Raw genomic sequence first — 25345 nt, forward strand, 5'->3', positions numbered from 1 at the left:
TATAACAAAACATGGAGGACCCAAGCTTTCTTACTTTGACTGTTTTCATCTCTGGCGGTATCTGTGGCTTGTCTTTTCTCATTGTTCCAATGATTGTCAGGTTATTGTCACAATGCAGATAATCAGCCAGACGAATTGAGGTGAACCAATTGTCGGTCGTAATATTTCTGTTTGATCCATGTATTGCCTGGGTAATTTCATTCATGAAATACATTACCACTAATGTCTCCTGCAGAGAGTGGTTCTCTGTCTAATTCAGAACTGCCGCTATCAATTCATCATCGTGCGCTAGATTTTCCATTTCAGTATCCTATTAAGCTTACGTATTACGTACAAAAAACATTACTGTAATAAACCAAATATTCACACTATTTACAGCTATGTACAAATCACGAATACTTTCACAAATCATAAACTTTCGTCTCTCAGATGACGGTCATGTCGTCCCCCTGTGGGTGGGGGCGGTAGAATAACACCCACGGTATCCCCTGCCTGTCGTAAGAGGCGAGTAAAAGGGGCCCCAGGGGCTCTGAACTTTGGAGCGTGGGTTGGCGACCACGGCGCCCTTAGCTGAGTCCTGGCATTGCTTCCACTTACTTGTGCCAGGCTCCTCACTTTCATCTATCCTATCCGACCTCTCTTGGTCAACTCTTGTTCTTTTCAGACCCCGACGCTATTAGGTTTGCGAGGGCTAGGGAGTCTTTCATTTTCATGCCCATCGTGGCCCTTGTCTTCCTTTGGCCGATATCTTCATTTTTCGAAGTGTCGGACCCCTTCCATATTTTCACTCTGATTAGTGTTATATAGAGGATGGTTGCCTAGTTGTACTTCCTCTTAAAACAATAATCACCACCACCACCTGACGGTCATGTCGCAGTGAACAAACAACTGGACCTTTATGCTTGAAATCAAGGTCAGCACTTATTGTTGATAGCTGGGGAAGATTAGATGGAGGGGTAAAGCACAGTTCATTAGCGTCTGGAAATTCCTGCGGAAACTACAGGGGTGCGTAGTCTGGGAGACGAAAGTTTATGATTCTAGGGTTAAAAAGGTGGGCCATTACGACATTAATTTAATGATTATTATTGAAATCTATGTGCCGCCATTTTTCCGTGATGCTGTTGATCAGAGCTGTTCGATATGCAATCCTGACTTACTGTTTTCTTAACATGGAGTGATCAGCTTAGTGTAGTCTCTGTTACTCATTTCATACATAAAAGCTGCCGTGACTTCTCATCAGATGCAGATAGTAGTTTTTGCTATAACTGTTTTCTTATCATTAACATTGCATCTGTGAGACAGTGAGCTGAGCGGATGTGCTGAGTGGAGCGCGGAGCAATGGGTATCATGTTGACACAATATAGGATAGCGATCGGCAGATGGAACTGTATAAAGGGAAGAAGAATGGAAACAAGAATGGAGTTAAAGGGTGAAAAAAGGAAGATGGTGGCTACGTTACTGGTGGCGGCGGTGGTGATGGTGTTGCTGATAATAGGAGGAGTAGAGATTAATCCCGGCCCAGGTCCAGTAGGTTCCATTGGATGGGAAGAGTACGAGGCGATTAGAGAGATGATTAGAGAGGCTTGTCAGACGGAGCAAATAAAAGAAATGTTCCGAGAGTTATCCAGGGAATTTATGGACCTAAAATTGAGTATCAAAGAAGATGTAAAGAAGTTTGTGGAAGAGGAAGGGTGTAATAAAGATGAATTAGACCTATTGAAGCAGAAGGTAAGAAGCCTGGAGTGGGACCTGAGAGAAACTAAGAGAGCAGTCGAGAAGAGTCTACAAGACAACGTAAGAAAAAATATCTTCATATACGGTGTCCAAGAAGAAGAAAGAGAGTCTAAAGTCGAACTAGTGTACAAAGTGGTAGAAGTTATCCAGAACAGGATGAAGATCAACTTCAGTGAAGTTGATATTGACGATGTACAGCATGTGGGGAGAGTGAAAGGTAAGAGACCAATTAGAGTGAAATTACTATCGACACTGATGGCGGATATTGTAATAAGAAATTCGAGTAATCTGAAAGGAGAGAAAGTGTGGATAAAACGGGAGATGGACAGGGAAGCCATAGAGAAGAACAGAATTCTGAATAAACATTTAAGAGAGGCAAGAAAACAAGGTCTTAAGGCATATATTAGAGGGCAGCAGCTGGTGGTTGGAAACGGAAGGTGGAATCGAGTGTGGGGGGCGGGAAGGCTGAAAAAGCTTGATGAAGAACACCAACAGCAGCAGAACGTGTCCTTGGCAACAGTGGAAGTAGCAAAGAAGGTCAGTGAAAGGAGTGATATTACGGAAGTGAGCGAAGTCCACATCACATCAGGTGCGGGAAGTAGGGATGTGCTGAACAGCAGTGCCAGCAACCAGGTGGGCGGAAATGGAGAGTCCTTGAAGAGTCATCACAACACAGAGATGGAGGAAGCAAGTAATGTGCCACAACTGGTGAGGAGTACAGTGGAAATTGTGAATGAAGGTAACAGTAGGCAGGGTAAGAATGCATCCTCTCCGAGTAAAAGGATCACTGAAAATAAAATGGAAAAAAGACAGGCGCTAAATAAGGAAAGATCATTAAGTTTGAAAGATCTCTGGGGAAAGAAAAAAGGCGTAGGTATGGAGAAAGGGAAGGATGACGGGAGAAAAGAGAACGAGGAGAGATCTGGAGAGGACTCACAGGGAAGAGTGACAAGAAGTAGAGGTGGAAATGGAGAAGCACAGGGGCAAAGAGTAGGAGGGAATAAATAACTAGAGATGGCGATAGGGTTGTGGAATATTGAGGGGTTGATGGGGAAAATAGGGAATAAAGAATTGGAGAAAACAGTAAAGGAGTATGAGATTATTGCCCTAGTAGAGATGTGGTTAGGAAAAGGGATAGAAATTGAATGGGATGGGTATAGAGTAGTCAACGTGATAAAAGAAAAAAGGGGGAGAATGGGAAGAAATCCGGGCGGGATATCAGTTTTAATAAAAAATGAGTTAGTAGAGAGAGTAGAGAGAATACAGAATGAGGTAGAAGGGGTGGTATGGCTGAGAATTAAAATGGGAAATGATGCGAAGGAGGCAATTTGCCTGGCTCTATTATACAACCACCCTAAAGACTCAACTTATGCTAATAAAACATTTTTTGAAGAACTGATTGAAGAAATAAACAAAATGAAAGGATTATATGTGGAAGATGGAATGATATTGTTAGGGGATTGGAATGCAAGAGTGAGTAATAGGGTACCCGATTATGGGAGAGAGGATAAGGAAGTGAGTGAGTACAGAAGAAATAGTAAAGACAAAGATATAAATAGCTATGGGGTAAGATTATTAGAGTTATGTGCTATAGAAAAATTATATATTTTAAATGGATGGATGAAGGGAGATAGTAATGGTGAGCTGACATTCATCTCATCGAAGGGCGGGAGTGTAGTAGATATAGGAGTTAGCACGGAAATAGCTCTAAAGAAGATAATAAGTTTTGAGGTGACAGAATGTGTGATAACAGAACATATGCCCATCAAGATAAAATTAAGGGGGGAGTATGATGGAGTGAAGAGAAGGGTAGGAAAAAGAGATAGGTATAAGGAGGGATGGAAGTACATTTGGAATGATACCACGATCGAGAGATTGAGAACAGAGTTAAAAGAGAGTGAAGAGAGAATAAGGGATGAAAGTGAAAGGATGTTGGAAGGAGGGGATGTGGATGAAGTTTTAAAACTAATAGAACGCCCAGTATGGAAGGTGGGTAAGAAAGTGAGAATAAGGGATGAGAAAGACAGAAACATAGGCGCGGGGTGGTTTGATGAAGAGTGTAAGAGGAAACGAATGGTAGTAATGACAGCTCTAGCGGACTTCAAGAAAGGAGGAGAACAAGGGAAAAGAGAGGATTATTGTAAAGTAAGAAGAGATTACAAGAAGTTACTAAATGAGAAAAAAAAGTGCTGGAAAGCAGCGGAAGCTGAGAGAGTAAACAGGTATTGCAAAGAGAAAAGATTTGATAGGGTTTGGGAAACTATAAATAAGATTAAGAGAACTAGATTGACAGGGGGAGGAACAATGATAACAGAAAATGAGTGGATAGGATATTTTGCAGAGCTTTTGGGTGGGAGGGGAGAAGGCCACGGGGGTATGGAAAAGACGTATATTGTAAAGGAAGTACAAACAGGAGTACAGTTACTAGATGAGGAGATAACAAGTCAGGAAATAGTTAGGGTGTTAAGTAAAGTAAAAACCAAAACAGCGGGTGGGGCAAATGGTATTACTAACAGGATATGGAAGGAAGTAGGAGCAAATGAAGTAATGTTGAAAGTGATGGTGAAATTTTTTAACAAGATATGGGAAACGAATAAATTCCCTAGCGAGTGGAGAAAAGGAGTACTTTGTCCTATATATAAGAACAAAGGAAGTCGAAGTGATCCAAACAACTATAGAGGAATAACACTCCTGGACTCGCTGTCGAAGGTATATACAGGCATTTTAGCTAATAGGATTATAAATTGGGCAGAGAAATATGGAAGGATTTCGGACTATCAAAATGGATTTCGTAAAGAGAAAAATACTGTGGATAATATTTGGATTTTGGATACTTTAATTACGAAGTATGTGAAAATAGCAGGGAAGAGATTATATGTAGCAGCAGTAGATTTAGAGAAAGCCTTCGATGCAGTGAATAGAGAGGCGTTATTTACTAGATTAAGAGAGGTTGGGTTATCGGTAAAAATGAGGATGGCAATAGAAGGAATATATGAGAAAGTATTGGTGATGATTAAACTAAAAGGGGGTGGGTTGAGTAAGTGTATGGAATCGAAAAGGGGTGTGAGGCAGGGTTGTAAGCTATCACCCATATTATTTCTACTGTTTATAAATAATATATTGGATAGACATGGAGGCGAGAGATGGCAATGCCCTTGGATTGGGAAGAGGGAGATACCGGGGCTGCTATTTGCAGACGATTTATTAATCTTGGCATTAACAGCAAAGGGGTTGCAGGAAGGACTAAATGAGGTAGTGGAATATACTAGAAGATGGGCACTCAAGATAAATGTACGGAAGACGCAGATAATGATATGTAGGAAGAGGAAAGCCAAAAAAGACAAGAAATTCTGGACAGTCGAGCAGCAAGAAATCAGACCAGAAAAAAAAAATGGAGTATTTAGGAGTTATAATTAGTAGTAACGGCACGTGGGAAAATCAGATTAGAAGAGCCAGATATAAAGGAAGGGGAGCACTGGCAGTAGTGGGGATATTAGAAAATAAATTTCCGGATATAAAGTACAAAATACAGAGATTGGTGTTCCAATCAATGGTCATAGGAAAAATGTTATATGGGGTAGAAATATGGGGATTAGAGGAAAATAGAAAAGAACTAAACCAGGTGGTGGCGAAATTTAGTAAGATTATTATGGGAGTTCCAAACTGTACTGCAAATGTGGGGGCTAGATTAGTATGTAAAGAATCGATAGACACTACTATAGCCAAGAGGGTGATGAAGTACTGGATGAGATTGGAAGAAGGGAAGGGAGGGGATTTAGTACAAGACACATATAGGTTCCAGAAAAATATGGAGAACGAGAGGTATTGGGTAAATAAGTGCAAAAATAAATTACGAAAACTGGGGTTAGGAGATATAGGATATGAGAGGTGGAGAGAAAAGAAAGAATGGGTATGGAGAAGGGTTATAAGGAGAGTTGCCGATATAGAGAGACAGAGTTTAATAATGGAATGTAGAGAAAGAGCCTCACTATCAGTATTTAATAAATTGTTAGAAAACATGAACCCGAAAATCGAAGTGGAGGACCGGAAGGGCAAGAGAGGTCTATACTGGTGGATTTTTGGAACTCCTACCAACAGGGGCTGGATAGGTACTGAAAATGCAGGTAGATGTATTCTGTGTGGAGAAAAATGGTCGGACCTACATATATTCATCGAATGTAGGGAGTTAGAAGAGCTGAAAAAGAAAGTGTTGAGTAAAAAAGAGATAGAAAAAGTAGAAAAAATTGAAAAGATGACGGTGTGGCTGGCCAGAGAATGGGGAAGAGGAACAAATATTTCGAAATATTTAAATATGGTTAGAATGAGATTTATAAAGAAATTAAGAGAATAAGGGGTAAAAGAGGGTTACAGAGGAAGGAGAGGAAGGAGGTAGACGAAACTGCTAGGTTATATAAAAATTGAAGACAATAAGATGAGTTTGAAGTACAATCTGATTGTATGATGATAAGAAGATTTGTATATATTTGGAGAGGATTGCATGTGTGAGAAAACGGAGGTGGTAGTTAATGTTAGAAAAAAAAAATAATAATAATAATAAAGCAATGAGAGATGTGAGTAAGAGGAACTGTTGGACTGTTTAGAAATGGAAATAAGCGGAAGAAAGAGAAGGAAGAAGGGAAAGCCAGGTTTGATTGTTGGCAATTCGATTGTTTAAGATTTAAGTTCAAAAAAAAAATAAAAAAAAAATAAAAAAAAATTAGAGAGTAGTTTTTTAGTTTTAGTCTAAGACTCGTAGGAGCTATAGAATTGTCAACAAATACATTTGTAAACAGTGTTAGAATATGAATGATAGGGTTAGTGGACAAGAAGAGGTGTTTGGATAACATAATAGTAGATAATTCTAAACTCTGGCTTAAAAATTTTAATAAGTAATGAGTGGCCGTGAGGAAGAGGAACTGTAGGACTGTTTAGAGATGGAAAGGATTGATAAGTGATGTGAAGAAACAAGGAAAAGACAGATTTGTTTTGTGGCAATTCCGTGGTTTAATAAGTTAAACTATTTAAAAAAAAAAATGAAATTAGGAAGTAGTTTTAGTCTAAAAGACGCAAGAATAAGAAAGAAAAGCGAGGAGCAAGGAACTGGAAATTGTCAACAAGTGCGTTTGTATGTAGTGTATAAATATTAACTATACGGTAAAGTGGAAAGTAGTTTGTAGTTAGCGAATAAGTATTATAAGAGAGATGGACAGAGGCTAGGAAGAGTAAGAGGGGAAGATTGGGGATGGAAGGGGGGAGGGGTATAAGAGACAGACGGGTGGGATGGTACAGTCCCATCCCTAGGTGAAAGAAGAAACATGTCCGCTCACAGAATAACAACAGAATCAAGATGGTGGCGGTAAGACGACACGATTATAGGCGGAGCAGTAGATAAATGCGTGACGGATCGTATGACGGACCGGAAACCGCCTCTACGATTCGCCACGTAAGATGAGGAGAGAAGTACGAGCTATAGGTGGGGGTAATATCTAACCCGGGAGGAGTGGCTGAAGCGGCCTGGGTGGGTTGGATCTCTCCTCACAGGGAATGCCGCAGCAGCCGAGGTTTTTTTTTTATTTTATCTTATTTTTTTATGTTTAGTTAGCTGTAGAGAGTAGATTGGGGATGCCCTTACATGCGGAGGAGTTCCTCGCATACCAGAGGCATCTCAATAGTTTTAGACAAGGTGGTGCAGTGTTAGGCCGGATTCCGCCGACATTGACACCACTAATAAGTAGAGTAGATAGTAATTGTATTGTTTGGTTTATATTATATTGTGCGGTTTTTTTGGGGTTCTTAGTTAATAGTTTTAGTGTAGATAGTTAGAGCTTATATTATATATAATGGTATGTTAGTCTATATTGTTTTGTTTTGTTTGGTTTATATTGTTTTGTTTGGTTTTTTGGGTTCATGTGTATTTTATGCTCTTTATTGTCTGTAACCGATGGTGCAAACTAGGGTGGCAATAAAGAGTTATCTATCTATCTATCTATCATTAACATTGTGTAGTTCGAAAGAATCCTACTTGTCCTTAGGCGTCACTTATAACTTATAACCTGCTACATATTTGGGCCGATTGCAGAAACGATGACTAGTTTTAAGCCTTAGACATCGTCTACCTAAACAATGTCTAAATCGTTCACAATCTTCCATTGCATAAACAATGTTCAGTTGATGTTTATCTAGACATCCCTTAAAGTTTCAATTTTGGTTTGAAAATGGAGACAGAAGTGTCTTTCATGCAACTCTTTGCGTGTCGCGACCAATGAAATTCGTCGGTGTGCGCGCCAAATGCCAGTTAGCTGTTTGTCTTCCTACACATTACTCAAATATGGGTGAGCATGACTTGCCCACAGAAAAGGGTATTGCTTTCGGTGGAAATTATAATCTCATAATATTATCGACACTAAAGCGACACGCTACCGTACGAGAAAGTGTAGCTTTCATTATAGCGTTGTTACAGTGAGTGTAATCTGCTCATAACTACGGTATCTTCGATGAAGGGAAGATGATGCAATAGTAAAGTGTAACTGAGTGTGTCGTACGGGCCGTATAGATGTAGGTTGCATTCTGGAGATCGTAGGTTCGAAACGCATCATCGGCAGCCGTGAAGATTGTTTTCCATAGTTTCCATATTTTTACACCAGGCATATACTAGGGCTGTTATTATGGCCACGGCTCCTTCCCCAGTCCTCTTTGAACGATAATCACCACTACTAGCCTTTTCCTATCTGATAGTTGCTGAAAACTTTTACGATTATATATATGAAAATCCCATACAACCTACTGTTTAGTTTTCACCATTATGTGTGTTTACTTGGCAGTAAATATAAGTGAATCCCTTCCGGTTGATGTGTGTGACAGCCCTCAGATGATCGGGACACGTAATTCTGATATGTATGTAGTCGAAATGACCTATAATTCCATGGAAATTACCCCATGTACATAATAAAATATATTGGTTGCGAAGAATTGTATTCAAGTTGACAGTTCCCGGACTGTCACTTCGTCAGTCTCAAGAAACAAGTCTCTCGTAAAGCAAAACCTTATTTTAAGTTTATCTCCCCGTGCATGTCAAACGAATTGCTGCCATTTAGCAGCGGGCGACCCACAGAGAGGCCGTCGGACTAACCTTTCTGCCCGGAATCGTCTCAACATGAAAATACAAATTACATGTTTCATGGTACATAACCTCTGATTGTGATTCACTCCTCTCATTTGAGGTTAAACAGTGCTCTCGGCAGTGTTTAAACATAACCGGTTGAACATCGGTTTTAGACAGTGTCTAAGTGATAAATAACATCTCTGCAATGCGGCAGCCATGCTTAGGCACTGTTCAACCGTAGACATCGTCTAAATACCGTTTCTGCAATCGGCCCATTAACGCGTAGTGCCCTTAGGCAGATCTTCACACAGCCACTCTCCATGCAGTCCTGCCTGCAGTCGTCCTTTTAGTTCTTGTGTAATTTTCCGACACCGTCCACCATTTGTTACCCATTTACTGATCCTTCTAGAGCTTCCACCAGCAAACACTCTCTTCACAGCCAGTGCCCAAGCCAGTTCCTCCTCCTTGTATGGATGATCTGTAATAACTTCTCCTTTTCTCCAACTCTTTCCAATTCCTGGCCGTTACATACCATTTTCACCCATTATACCCTTTCCATCCTTCTCCATAACCACATCTGAAATGCTTTCTAGTCTCTTTTCATCCATCTTCCTTAGTGTCCACAGTATTGTGTAGTTTGAGGAAGGATAGGTCACAGATGATCTACCCATTCTTATCTACTAAAGAGGGAAGACCCCCCAACCCCCACCCAGTGTGTTCTTGTGGTTCCGACTTCACCATGCCCCACATCCTAAAAGAGTGCGCCGATATTTCTGATCTAAGACAGAACCTTGGTCTGCAGGTGACACTCAAATGCATACCAGCCAATGATGTGGCTTACCTCTGATCTTGTCATCTGCTTTATGTGTGAGAGTGGATTAATCAAGGGTATGTAAATTTCAAGTGTTCTGTCACACAGGAAACTTACATTCCCTTTTATTTGTTAGTGACCTTTTGGCTCAATACAGTCATTTTTGTAATTCATTTCAAAATTCCTTCATTGAATAAATAAGTTTTATTTTAAATTTCTTTTCCACTTAAATTGTTCAGAGAGGTTCATTACATAGTTGTACTTCCTCTTAAAACAAAAATCACCACCGCTCTCTGCTCCATATAGCGCCACACACTAAACAAAGCATTTTGCCATCCTCTTCCTTAACTTTAGTCCAAGTGTCCACATAGAAGTCTCTTCCTTTTGTTGAAGGCTTATTTAGCAATGGCAATGTGAGTTTTTACATCCCTACTGCTCCTCATATGACCCATTATTATGCTTCCTAGACATTTGAAAGCTGACACATGTTCAATACCAACCAACTAACCGACCGACCAACCGCATTTAGGGTGGTCACCCAGGTGGCAGTTCCCTATCAGTTGTTTACCCAGCTTTTTCTTAAAATATTTTCAATGAACTTGGAAATTTATTGAACATTCCCCTTGATAATTTATTCCAATCCATTACTCCTCCGTCCTGTAAATGAATATTTGCCCCAATCTGTCCTCTTGAATACCAAACAAAAGAAGATACATCTGAAATGTGACAGATACCAGATAGATTATATAATGATAAAAGGTCGCCAAATCATGTAAGAGCTATCCAGGTGCATAAGTGGACATGGACCACAATCTGATATTAATGAAGAGCCAACTGCATTTAGGAAGAAGGGTTATAAAACAACCATATAAAAGATGGAATATTATTAGGGTAAAATGTGACGAGCAAGCTTTAAATGAGAAAAAAACAAATGGAAAAAATTGACCTCAAGAAGATGTCAGGAAGTAATGTACAGGCGAAATGGGGGGGGGGAAAAAAAGGAAATAACTCAAATGGCTGATGTGCATGCTTTGGAAGACTGGGAAAGGAAGTTTACAAAACTTGGTTCATTGGTGATATACTGGAGTTAATGGAAGAACGTAGGAAGTGCAAAGTGAGAGGAAACCAGGAAGAATATGCAAAACTATGGAACAAGATAAATAGAGAAGCAAGGAGAATAAGAGAAGAATGGTACAAAAAGAAGTGCAAAGACATAAATGAAAATATGATGAAAGGTAATACAGTTGTGTCCCAAAAACTCAGCATCGATAACCCAGCAGTCCGGATAACTCGGCCACACCCAGACACTGAAGAGTTAAAAAATGGGGACATATGAGCAATGTTTTTACCACCCAATGACAGCTTTACGCCAGCCAATGGACCATGGAGTTTTATTTTGTCTCAAGAGAAGATACAAGCACAAACGATGGTGGTCAACGTCTTATCCAGAACTTAAAGAAAATTAACCTATTAGATGTTGTTGGATGGGTAGCGATGCCTGGAACAAGTTAGAGTCATTAAGACCAGTTTGTTCCTGGCAAAAACTCCTTGATCATGAGGGAAATGAGTTTGTTGAACATGATAAAGCAGAAAATGTAAACTTACTCGACTCCTTAAAAGAGTTCCTGGATGTGCAGAAACTGATGGAAATGACGTCGAACAGTGGTTCCAGAATGATACCGAGCAAGACATTATATCCATTGCAGAAATTATTACTGCTGTCGTATTTAATGAGACGTTGACATTGAGGACTGCACTGTACAAGCTCCTAAAGTATCACATAGTGAGGGATTAAAGCCTGTCACCGAGCTTGATAGCTGCAGTCAGTATCCAGTATTTGGGAGATAGTGGGATCGAACCCCACTGTCGGGTGCCCTGAAAATGGTTTTCCATGGTTTCCCATTTTTACACCAGGCAAATGCCGGGGCTGTACCTTAATTAAGGCCACGGCCGCTTCCTTCCCAACTCCTTGCCCTTTCCCATTCCATCATCGCCATAAGACCTATCCATGTCGGTGTGATGTAAAGCAAATTGAAAAAAAAAAAATTTTAAGCTGTCAAAATCGACTTTCAGTATTATGAACAACAGGGTGCGTCGGTAATGGACTTACTGTTCCTTTGTCATCTTCGTGATGGAGCTACAAAACGCAGAGTTCAGTGCAGAAGACAACAGGACATTATGCATTTCTTTGAAAAAGTAGCTGGTTTTTCAAAGTCGGATAGTTAATTTTCATTATAGACAGCTTAATGCCTTCATAAATTATTTTTCTGAGGTCTGTCTTATCAGGTACTGTACTTTGTGTATTCATTAATTTTCTGAGGTCTGTCAGATCAGGTACTGTACTCTGTGTATTCAATAATTTTCATTTTCATGCACTAAAGGCTTTATGCCTTCATAAATTATGTACTTTTCCTGTGTTTAAGGGTATTTGGGCAGTTTATTCTCTGTTGTATTCTCAAGCAAACAGTACATACAAGCACAGTACTGTATTTTGTGAGGAGACATTTGTACTTATTCTTTCTTAACCCCATTTCCTGATAACCTGGCATTTTCACAAACTCTGGCACCCTTTGGTCCATATTAGGCTGAGTTTTCAGGACTGCTGTAGGGAGAAAGCATACGCTGAGATACGAAAACATAAATCTAAAGACATTCTAAATAAAATCAACAACATTTGGCTCAAAAATGAAATAAAACTACTGTATAAAAAGAAATCTTTTTTTAATACCCAACTTTATCGCGAACATTTGATTATCGCGCAATCGTTATCACCTCTAGAATGGAATTCTTATCAACAACACATTTCATATAAAATACAGATTACTTTGAACAAAAAAACAAGAAACCCTAAATCGCAAATTAACATATTTAAAAGAAGAAAAAGAAAAAGCAAAATCGCAAAATCGGAACAGTAGTATAAAAATATGCCCCTCCCCTTGGAACAATGTTCCTACTACAATCAATCTATCTGACATCACTTTTTCAGAGAAACACAATTGTTCCACCAAGGCCTAAAACTTAATTGACCCAACCCACACAAAGCAGAAGATATAATCACCACAATAGCCGAAGCTGAAGCAAACATAAATAAACAAATTCCAACAGACAAACAGAATGATGTAAAATACGAAATTAAAAAGAAATTGCCTGCTCTTGTAAAATAAATTTCTAACAAAAATAACTCTACCTTACAAAAACAGATCCTAGAACTAAGAAAAAAAGTTGACACTAATAACATCATAGTAACTAAAGCCGACAAAGGCAATACTATAGTCTTAATGAAAAAACAGGATTACATCCGTAAAACAGAGGAGTTCTTCTCTAATGAAACTTACTCAATAATCCCAAAGGATCCCACTACAAAAACTCAACGTAACCTAAAAACACTTTTAAAAAACTCTCCATTTTTATTTAATGAACATGAATACCAAAGTCTACCCACCGTCAGATCATCACCGAAAGTACATAAAAAGGACGTTCCCATTCGACCGATCATAAACAGCCAAAATAGCCCGACATATAAAACTCACAATTCCTCCAAAAATTTCTCAAAAAACATCTTAAATTCCATAACAAACACCCTAAAAATTCAATAGAATTATGTGAAACCCTTAAAAAATTCAACTTAAAACCTAATCACATAATGTACTCTTTCGACGTCACTAACATGTATTCAAACATTTCCGCTAAAAAAACTATAGAAATAATAAAAAACAATCTTTCCAAACACAGCAGTTTAAGCAAAATAGAAATAGAACAACTCCTAAAAGTACTAAACTTATACCTTACAAAACAACTATTTCACTTTCAACGATAAAATGTACAAACAAGAAGGCCTGGCCATGGGAGACCCTTTATCCGGAATCCTTTCTGAAATGTATATGGATAACCTCGAAAACAACAAAATAATAAAAAACATCAATGGATTAAATCTATGGCTACGCTATGTCGACGACACGCTAGTAACAATTGACAAAAATCTCAACAACAGTGAAAATATATTAACATATTTAAATAATCTAGATAAGAACATCAAATTCACTAAAGAGGATGAGGACCACAAATCTATTAATTTTCTCGACATCACAATAACAAGAACTTTCAATAAGTTCGATTTTCAAATTTACAGAAAGCCCTCATTCACACCTACAACTATTAAACAAAGTTCCCTACATCCACAATCACACAAACAGTCCTCTTTTTACAGTATGGTGTACAGAGCTCTAAAAATTCCCCTTTCAACCATCAATTAAAAAAAAAGAAATAAATACAATAAAGGAAATAGCCTCTTTCAATGGATATAACCCCTCCATCACAGACAAATTAATTAATAAGGTTAAATTGAAACTATCCACAAACCTCTCCCCAATAAAAAATGAAAAATCAAAGTACGCAACCTTTACATACACCAACCCAATCATACATCAAATAACCAATACCTTAAAAAATCGAGAGATCAAAATAGCTTTCAAAACTCAAACCAAAAAATGTTCTTCAACCTCAATACAATAAATTCTGAAAATAATAAATACTCAGGCTCCGGTATCTATAGATTAAAATGTAATGAGTGCCTCAGCTCATACATCAGACAAACAGGAAGAAGCTTCATAACTAGGTACTCCGAGCATTTCAATGCTCAGAAACATAATTAACACTCAACGATGAGCAATCACATGAAATAAACTGGGCACAATTTTACCACAGGACCTTCAAATTTTAAAAAGATTAAAAAAAGGTAGACTCATGACCGAATTCGAGAATTTATATATATTTTTAGACCAAAAATTCAATGCTAACAACAATTTAAATGAACCAATAGGCAATAGAAGCCCTTTATATGATCAAATGGTGGCATTGTTTAATAAAGTAAACCTTCAGGACAAAAATTTCTTCAATATTTTCAATACAGAATCAATAAACACTCCTTCCACGTCAACAAACATATCACACCCCCCTTCCCCTCCCAACTTACGTAGCTTACCTCCACAGGCCAATCTTAAGCCAATAAATGCTTCACACCCCTCTGCTTCCCCCACTATACACATCACGCTTCCGTGCGCCAATCACAAGCCTACAGCCCCGCCCCCTCCGCACAGACGACACGCGTACAACACAAGGAGTAAAAACGTTAGTGATTCACGCAACAAGTCAAACGGGCCAGCAACGCCATAGGTAAGCACCAACATCCTCTCTTCATCAAACACTTTAACAAAACCTTCCCAAGTTTTTTCTTTCATTCTCATCATGTTAATACAATTTTTCTCTTCGTTTCAGAACCAACCAATCAACAACATTATTTCAACAGCCCCATTAAACTCCCAAAAATTTCCAATATCAACATTTTGAAAATATATTGTCAATCTGTTAAGAAAACAACAGCCATTCAACCTTCGTGTTAAAATCTTACCAACGTAGAGAATAACAGCTCATCATCATCTCTACAAACTTACTCAGATGAATCAAAATTAATTCAAGCCAACTATAAACTACTTGTCAGCACAATCTCGCTGAACCCATGTATAAATAACTTATGAACTGTTGACCATTAAACATTACGGGCAAATATACGCTGGCGTCAATAATAATTGCCCAACATTTGGAATGTTTTTCCTTTACATTTTACATTTTATATTCATTAATGTAATCTTTTTCATATGTGTATATTAACATGTTATTTTACCTATACTTCAAACTCTGACTACGGCTTTAAGCCATCAACTGTCACTTATGATACCTCCATTTTTAAGTGTACCATCTAAGAACCTACTATTTTAATATCATTTGAATGTACTGTATATCTTCAATGAAATGATTTTATATGCTTTCCACTATGTATTTAAAACCTAATATTGACTATGGCTTCAAGCCATCATCCGTACTACTGTACCATCTAATTTCGTCCTATTCATCAAGTGTACTACACATTGTTCATCATTATATTAGATTCTTAGTTGTTTTATGAACATTTTTATAATAGCTGTAGAATGTTTGAAATGTTGTCTGACAAAGTAATAAGGTTTTAATTAGTGACTGAAGATGCCTCTCAGTAAGAGGCAAAACATGTCTCACATTTGAAAAATGTTTTGACTTAAATGTTAACATCTTATATTGTATTGAATAGGTGGAAATAAATTTTAAATATTTTCCTATATATTTTACCATTCACACGGTCGATCAGTACGCGAAGACACATGTTCTGAGCAAACTGTATAAACAGCAGCTGATGCTGCTTGCTTGTTGTTTTAAGGGGCCTAACATCGAAGGTCATCGGCCCAACAGCAGCTGAAATATGCTTACATTTCATGGGAACAATTATTATTCTCCTTCATGAAATAATGATTGTTACCAAGGCCTTTCTTAGAAAACGTGTTTATTTTTAAAATTAATTAAAATTTAAATTTAAAATTACACGCCTCCCTAGCAGCATTAATCTACATTAACATTATATCGTATTAGAAATAGACCAAGGATATTTTTCTGAAGACAGCATTGTTGAATGTGTATATGAACATTAATCTTGTTATCACCACTACTAATACATAAATGACTACATAGCCTCTATCATGAAATGGTAGGATATCTAGGGAACCAATGTTTCTTTCTGATCACATTTGCAGTTATTGCTCTGTAGCTATTTCCTGCAAACTGTTTTAATTGTTGTTAAATTATTACATGCCCACTTTCTGCAAGTTTGGAATAATTGGTCAATTGTTGTTGCATAAAACACTCTGAAACCCCACTGTTATTATTTAGTCGGTTATGGCAGTACGCGGTGAGACGACAACGGATATGTGCGCGGTGAAACGCATTAACTTACAATGTTCGCCACTCGCAGCGCAGCAGTCCATTTCTCCCATCAGCGCACGGAGCCTATAGATGTATGTACTGAGTGCGCATGCTCTGAATGATGACCAAAGTACTGCAGTGTACTTACTTAACAGGCAGGGACCCTCTTAGAGTCAGCCTTGCCCAGGGAGTGGCACCCATGCCTATGTGAGTCCCAGAGCACATTGACCCTGTGTGTAACATCTGGTAAAGGATCCCAGCTCAGGGTAAAGGGTGAAGACCTCAACAGCAGGAAAGGCGGAGAATATGATTCGGTACGGTGGAGCTGGCGGAGGAGGCAACCCATTCCTCTGGGGGTAGTACAGATGGAACCCACTGCCTTGTGGAATGAGGAGAAATCCTCAAAGGCTAAGGGAGTAAACTCCAAAAGAAAATCCTCAATTATGTTTGGCCTAGTAAGGCAGTAAAAGAGCTTACTTGTAGTTGCTTTCAAAACACATAAGAGCCTCGGAATGCATTTAACAACTAAATAAGGTGCCAGCATGAGCAGACTCATGTCAGGGATGATGGTTTATGGCCTGATGATAGACAGTATTTTGCAAAAATGCAAAAATTCCGGAGGAGACTAACACCGATTGGGACCATCAACTTACTCAGTCTCACAGGAAAATGTGAAGAACTAGTGGACCTCATGCAAAGGAGAATATTAATGATAATGGGGCTGAGTGAAACCAAATAGAGAGGGAAAGAAATGAAGAAATTAAAAAAACAGTATACACTGTATTGGCATGGAAATGACAGAGAGATGAGAAATGGTGTTGGTTTGATCATGAGTAAAGATCTAGGAGGAGTCGCTGTAGTATGTTAGCAACAGAATAATAAAGGTGACTGTGCATTTAGGGAAAGGAAAACTAACTTTGGTACAGGTGTATGCACCTCAAACTGGATGCTGTCAAGAGGATAAGAACCAGTTTCTTGATGATTTGGAAAAAGTTATTAGTAAAGAGAGAGTAATCATTATGGGAGATCTGATTGCATAGATTGGGACAGATAGAACAGGATATGAGGATGTAATGGGACCTCATGGATATAGTGGAAGAAATATAGAAGGTGAACATTCTGTATGAGGAATGGGTTGGTGGTGAAAAACAATTGGTTCATGAAGAGACAGAGCCATAAGATAACACAATACAGTTGGGATTGACTACGAAAGACTGTAATTAACAGTGGCGAAGCTTGGGGGGAATCTAAGAGTCTCAGATTCCCCAGACGAAATACGAATAATAAATTATTGATATAAGGCACGAAAATTATGTCTAATAAACTTAATAGACTTCACGGCTCTCCGATCTGCCGCGTACTCGCAGAGCACTGAGCCTAGCCGTTGAGTCTGGCTTCAGCCAGACTCTTACCTTTCTGCTAGCGGGCGGGGCTTGTACTGGTTGCTATGACAACGTATGACGTCGTGCAGCGGTAAGTGCTCGCTTTGAAACCTAGCTGGGAGTCTAGTCTCCAAGTCGCGAGTTACGAGTTAATGTTTGCGTTCTGATCTGTTGGTCTGTGAAGTTTACAACTTATTATTAGTGGTCTGTGTTTTGTGAAGAGTTGCCAGTATTTTTTAAATCCGTGTATAATGAATGAAAGTAATGATCTTATTACATACTTGCTTCGAACTCCATTTTCTTCTTTGTCTTTCGAAGAAAAATGTGCCCTGAAAGACAAGCGGCCACAGCCATTATTGAAAATTGTGCAAAAGGATGGAAACCAAATAAGAACTTTCCAGTCCCAATGGTATAAGGATTATACATGGCTTACAGCAAGTGTGACAGATTGTAAGTTTTATTGTTACATTTGCATATTATTTGGAGGTGATAGTGAATGGAATGAGGGTGGCATCAGTACCCTAAAAAATTTTCATAGAAGAGCACGTAAACACCAGTTTTCAAAAAGACATATTCAGAACAGTGAGCGTTTTCTTCTTCTCGGCAGGAGTAGAATAGATCATGCGATATCAGAAGCGGCTCGTCTTGCAGCTCTAAAGCATAATGAGTTAGTAAATCATAATAGACGGGTTCTTGGCAGGTTAGTTCAAGTGGTGTGTTTTCTCGGAAAACAAGAACTTCCATTCCGTGGGCATGACGAAAGTAGTGACTCCGTAAATAAAGGTAACTACCTCGAGACCTTGGAATTGCTAGTACAAGAAGAACAATTCATGAGAGAGCATCTGGGAGCAACTTCAGGATTTAAAGGAACTTCGAGTGACATTCAGAATGAACTTATTGACTGTGTAACTCAAGTGATGAATGAAGAGATTCAGAAAGAAATTTCTATTTGTGAATTTGTATCAGTTCAGGTGGATGAAACATTAGATATATCGTGTCAGAATCAGATGAACATTATATTTCGGTATTGTGTTGGTTATAACGTTCACGAGAGGTTTGTGGGGTTCTATGACGTCTCAAAAGATAAAAGTGCCACTGGACTGTCAGCCGTAATATTGGATGTCTTACGAAAATGGGGCGTAGAAAAGAAGTTAATATGTCAGACTTACGACGGGGCTGCCGTAATGGCGGGTTCTACAGGGGGTGTTCAAACTATCGTAAAGCAAGTTTGCCCACATGCAATGTTTATACATTGCTATGCACATAAGCTTAATTTGGTACTCTTGTATGGAGCAAAAGCTATAAAGAAAGTGCGTCTCTTTACTTATGATTTGACTGCCTTCCATACATATTTCAGCAAGTCATCAAAGAGAACTCAAGTCCTAAGAGATAAAGGCTTTAAACTTCCCCCGGCATGTACGACACGTTGGAACTTCCACTCCAGAGCAACACTAACAATAGCATCCCATTTCAAGGACTTGAAAGAAGCTCTTACACACATTGTTGATAAAGATGAAGAATGGGATGGCGAATCTGTTAATGGTGCTATGGGACTGTTGTGCGTCTTCAACAAGATATTTTGCTACACGGATCATTTATTCAAGGTGCTGCAAGCAAAATGCACATCTAATGTAAATATCTGCAACCATGAGATAAAGCAAACCATAAATAACTTGAAAAATCTGAGAAATGAAGAAACAGTGAATGAATGCATAGACACCAGCAAAGCTCTCAATACCGCAATGGCAACAGAATCATTTGTAGTGCCAACCCTCAAAGCATTAGCATATGAAATAATTGATACCACCGTGGCACAGATGGAAATACGGTTCTGTGACTTTGAAAACTTCCATTTTGCAGAATTATTGGATGAGAATCAATTTAAGGCTTACAACACAAGTTTTCCCTCAATGAAAATGAAACAACTCCTGAAGATGTACCCTTTTTTCGAAAGTGAACAACTGACAAATGAACTTGTGAATGTGTACTCTGATGAAGCTAAACATCTACCTCCACAAATACTGCTAAAATATATGTTGCACAAGGTTTACGAACAACACGTTTGGTTCGTTTAGTTCTCACATTTCCAGTGACAACGTGTTCGAGTGAAAGAAGTATGAGTGCGCTAAAACGCATAAAAACCTTCCTGAGGAATTCAATGACAAACAGTAGACTATGTAATTTAAGTACACTTGCGATAGAGAAATCTCTATTGCACGAACTGTCAAATAATCAGAGCTTCAGGGACCGTGTCATTGATGCATTTGTAGAGAGAAAGGAGCGCCGCATACACTTGCTGTATAAAAGAATTTAAGGTAAGCTTGAACAATATTCTTAGACTCCCCAAGTAATATAGCTAGCTTCGCCACTGGTAATTAATTGGGGAAGGTTGATCATCATGGTTTGAGACCAAGAGTGGAGTTCAGCAAGGAAGTGCACTGTCCTAACCACTGTTCATCACTGATATGGATGATATAATGAAGAATGTCAAGGAAAAGTTAAGTGAACTGAATGTAGTGGCCTTTGCTGATGATATCTTGATTTGGGGTGAAACAGACGAGGAAGTACAGGCCAGACTTAACGTGTGGAAATCCCAGTTCCAGGAATATAACCTCAACATCAGCAAGACCAAGACACAGTGGTAATGGCTGTCAACAGAGATGGGCGTCCAGCAAGTGTAAAACTAGGAGACTACCAGCTAGAGTGTGCGGATAATTTTCCTTACCTTGGAAGTGTAATCTCGAGTGATAATTTGGTCAGAAAGGAAATTACAAACAGAGAGCAAAAGGGATCAGAATTCTACGATCAAGAACACTTTTATGGGTTGACATGATTCCAAAACCGGCCAAACTGATGATGTTTAACAGTTTCATACCAATATTAACTTATGGTGTTGAAGCGTGCACCCTCACAAATAGAGATTCATCAAGACTGCAAGCATCAGAGACAAAATTTCTTAGATCTGCCATCCAGAAGACTAAAATGGACAGGTTAAGAAATGAGGTGGTGAGGAAAGAAGCTGGAATAAAGACATCCCTACTAGACCAAATCGGCACGTCCAGATTACGGTGGTATGGGCATGTGGTGAGGATGGAGCCTACAAGAACAGCTAGAATAAATTTGGAAAGATAAGTGGAGGGGAAAAGACCTGCACGAAGACCTAAAACCTGATGGATGGACATGATCAAGGTTGATCTAGTTACCAGAGGATGGACATTGGATGATGTTCTCCATGACAAGTTGTATATGAGATGCTTGTTGTTTAAAGGGGCCTGCCTAACATCTAGGTCATCGGCCCCTAGTTGTATATGGATAGGAAGAAGTGGAAGAGGCTCTTTAACAGTACCCACAAAACTGGAACTCTGCAATGATAATGATGACTTTAAAAAAAGCATGCTTCGTATATTATTTTTATTTTTTTGCGAGTAGTCTGCAGGGCCCCTTGAAGGCCTAGGCCTGCCTGCTTTGCCCTAACATTACACCACTGGTCTGTAGCGTCACTTTTAAGTATTCAAAATGCAAACAGATGCATGAGGTGGTTCTTTATAATAAATGGACCCACTGTCCCCACCAACAAATACAAAACATGCACCTCATTCTTTTTTTTTTTTTTTTACATAGTTTCCCAAATCTGACATGGATTTTTGTCATCAAATTGGCAATTTTTTGATGCTGTCATCAAAGAAAGAAAGAAAGAGAACATGGGTGGAGCCATTTGCACACAGTAGCTGCAATTGGGAGTTAGAAGTGGGGGACACAAAAATATATAAACAAAAAAAGTACTGGAGGTCTGGGAAGTATAGTGGGGGATAGAAAACAAAACTGAAACAAAATAGCTACAAAATGGTAAGTTTTTATGCTCTCTGAGTAAATTTTGACAGAGAAGTAAAAGTTAACAGTCTACCAACTTAACTGCAGTGATAATATTTCTGGGGGGATTTCAGTTCTACTCTATACAATAAAATTTTCACCAAAGGAGCAATTACACATGAGTGCAACTAAGATTTTGTGCCATTAGGCCCACATACCAATCGTGCTTCTGCATGCTTTTACACTAGTCTGTACTACTTGCTGTAAAAGCAAAGCAAAGTCATCTCCATAAAGGCCATGAAGGCCCTTCGAGTGGTGAAAAGTAAAGGCTTCCCCTATCCGTAATCTTGGCTCTTGGTGGGGTGAAGTACTCGTTTTTGGTGTAGGCTGAGTGAACCTCAGGGCCATGTGCACATCCAAAAGTGGAAATCTCGCTTCTTAAATTTTTTGGCTTCCTGATGGGGAATCAAAGCCACGTCCTACCGGGTGAAACGAGCATGCCTTTTCCGCCTCAGTTACAATGGCGCTGAAAAATCGGTCGGCTGGATCGGATGACATTTTGTGCATATTTCTGCTAAGTATTTTTTTAAAATATTTAAAGAAATTAGAGGAAAGAATTAGGTAATAGACAACAGGGTTTCAAAAATTCCTTTTCAAAAAATAATTCCTAGATTTTTCTCCACAAAGTGTGGGGGTGACATCCCCCCCCCCCCCCCCCCCTCAAATCACTGCTACTGCTTGCACACGTACTCCTCTACTGCGGCATCATCATGAAATCAGATTCCTCCCGGTTCTTCTTTCAGTGGTCTAAATCATATCCTTCGTCCTTGTAGAGATTCAGATGACTCCGACAAAGTTCCTGGCGCAAATTTTTTGTTCCTGAGCGAGGAGAGGAGGAACCCACCTGACAAAATAAATTTCCAACGGTTTTGTTCACTTTCATGATGGCTTGAACACTTCCAAAGCTTATTCCTATGAATAAAGCAAATTCAGAAACTTTTGTGTGCTGATCTAAGTCAATAAATTCATGTACAGTACGAATGTTGTTTGCAGAGATGCAAATGGTCGGGCTCATTTTCCTCTATCCGTCTTACCAAAAATTGTTTGTGACATTCATACACCTTGGTCTTTGAAAGAGTTGCTTCCAAAAACTGTGCATAGAGCCTTCTCAAAAGTTTTGAAGCTTTGGTGCCTTCTTTCATCAGAAAATTGATGATGCGCCGCACGATAGACGTGTGTACCTCCTTCTCGCTAATGGAGTACTGAAGCAAGCAGTCGCTCTGTGGTGTGTGATGCATCAAGACCCTACTCCAGACGTCCCCACTAGCATCCTCTCAAGGCCCCTCCCATTTCCGTTCACTACCAGAGCCGCTAGTTCTGAATTCCGGTTTATATTTGATGAAACAGCATACTTTAGTTGCAGGCCTCTCAGACGCATGCTTCATCTTTCTAGGATTAATATATATTGTTTGTTTCTCAAGGTTACCAAGTTCTTTTCTTATTTGTTTAAGCTGTGGCAGTCCGTGGGTGCGGGCTTCCTGGAGAACTTCCAGTACCTCCAGGTTCTGAACCGGTGAAAAATGCAGAATTCTCCTGCGATAATGATGACTGCAATGAGAAAGATAGCTTCCTTCGAGTACGTGCACAAGGAAGTAATGAAATGGGTGCTGGAATGCCTGATAATACTCCTGGTGGAGGTGGTGGTGGTGGTGGTGGTGCTGATAACAGCACTAAACCTTCTATGGCCTCCCTGACGAATAAACCTTTCATTCTTCTTTGCTATCTTTCTCCAGTGTTTATCAAATCTTTCAACTAAAATGTCAAGAAATCCAGGATACTCATACAATCAAATGTTTTGTTTTTCAAGCTCTTATTTTAAATTAATTATTTTACTTTCCTCTAATTAGTACAAAATAGTTGTACTGAAGAGATTTCATGTCAAATAAAAGTTATACAACTCTAGATGAAATGTGTTTTCAATTTTTGTGATTTATTTACATCCAGTGGGTGGATGCCAAAAGTGTCGTTTAATTACAGCCATTTTATACTGGTTGTTCAAATGGTTCCAGTGTACGGGACCTACACCAGGACTATCTGTTACAAGAACCGAAAAAGATCCAAAAGAAAGCAGCACAATTTGTTCTCGGTGATTTCTGACAAAGGAGTGTTGTTGTTTGTCCAAACCTTGTCCCAGTTTTTTATAACTGGATGCCCTTCCTGACGCCAACCTCATTAGAGGAGTTGAGATGAAATGAATGACATGATATATGATAGTAGGAAGGGAGAGGGTGAAACCTGCTGCTGGCACATAGACTACTCCTGTCGAATAGCACCAAGGGATCTGCTCAAGGCTTAACGTCCCCATCCGATGGACGAATCACCATTGACACCGTCATATGCCCTCACTCCATACGAGCACTGCGGAGAGGTTTGGAATTTAATCCAGGCGTTTGGCACGCAATTTAGTCATTTGGAGACAATTCTGGCGATATTTAATTTATCACTTGATAAAAATAGGATCCATACATTTGCTAAGTAATGACATCTAAGAGCATGACTGATTCACATATGTGGAGCATGAGTTCTCACATACTTCCTGTGAGGGAATAGAGGTGTGTAATTTTTAGCCTTGTAACCTCCTATAGCAACAGTCGGGTTTTGAGACGATACCATAGTACTCCTGTATTTCGCAAGACACGCAGAATAAGCAGTTTTGACCAATTGTATTTCATGATTGTTCCTGATTTTTGGTTTTGTAAAGTTGGCAGGTATATTTTATGCACAGAATCAAACTCGGCCATTTCAAATGTTCTAGCACTTAAGGTTCTTGAATTATTTTCAGCTTTTTTTTTTTTAATTTTTAATTTGAAGTCTTTTGCTCTCCTCTGTTCTTTTATTGTACATGTTTTAGTACTGGGCGAGTTGGCCGCGTGGTTAGGGGCGCACAGCTGTGAGCTTGCAACTGGGAGATAATGTGTTCAAACCCCACTGTCGGTAACCCTGAAGATGATTTTCCATGGTTTCCCATTTTCACACGGGGCAAATGCTGGGGCTGTACCTAAATTAAGGCCACGGCAGCTTTCGTCTCACTCTTAGGCCTTACCTATCCCATCATCGCCTAAGACCTATGTGTGTCGGTGCGACATAAATTTTTTAAAAATTGTGTGTTTTATTTGTATTTTTGTTCTTCTGTTTCCTACTCTTTGTATAAAATACAGGAGTAATATAGTAGTAGAATTTCTAAAAGTGATCCCTATGTGGGAGGAGTGGAAGGATTTTTAAAATTTTCCTCACTAGATGGCAGGGTGTTCTCCATACAAGGCTTCATGGTCTAGCACAGGGGTTTCCAGTTTGTAAGTGCTCGAGGGACACATTGAAATCCTTAGGCACGATCGCAGCCACATTTTAATAATAGGCCAGTTTTTGTAAAATTCTGCGAAGAGAACAGATGTGTTGTTTTTGTTGTTTGAGTCATCAGTCCATAGACTGGTTTGATGCAGCTCTCCATTCCACTCTATCCTGTGCTAACCTTTTCATTTCTACGTAACTATTGCATCCTACATCTGCTCTAATCTGCTTGTCATATTCATACCTTGGTCTACCCCTACCGTTCTTACCACCTACACTTCCTTCAAAAACCAACTGAACAAGTCCTGGGTGTCTTAAGATGTGTCCTATCATTCTATCTCTTCTTTTCGTCAAATTTAGCCAAATCGATCT

General features: G+C 39.1%; 1 protein-coding gene across 3 annotated transcripts in view; it reads left to right on the top strand.

Moving 5' to 3' along the window:
• LOC137496915 (uncharacterized) overlaps positions 1 to 23572 on the top strand; it is a 407120-nt gene extending 383548 nt beyond the window's left edge. For all 3 annotated transcript variants that reach the window (XM_068228115.1, XM_068228114.1, XM_068228116.1), the window contains one exon: positions 23137 to 23572. In XM_068228115.1, coding sequence (XP_068084216.1) covers positions 23137 to 23441 — 305 coding nt within the window. In that variant the 3' untranslated portion in view covers positions 23442 to 23572. The remainder of the gene's footprint in view (positions 1 to 23136) is intronic.
• Positions 23573 to 25345: the final 1773 nt, after the last annotated feature.

Source organism: Anabrus simplex, chromosome 6 (genome assembly GCF_040414725.1).
Source record: "Anabrus simplex isolate iqAnaSimp1 chromosome 6, ASM4041472v1, whole genome shotgun sequence".
Lineage (NCBI taxonomy): Eukaryota > Metazoa > Arthropoda > Insecta > Orthoptera > Tettigoniidae > Anabrus > Anabrus simplex.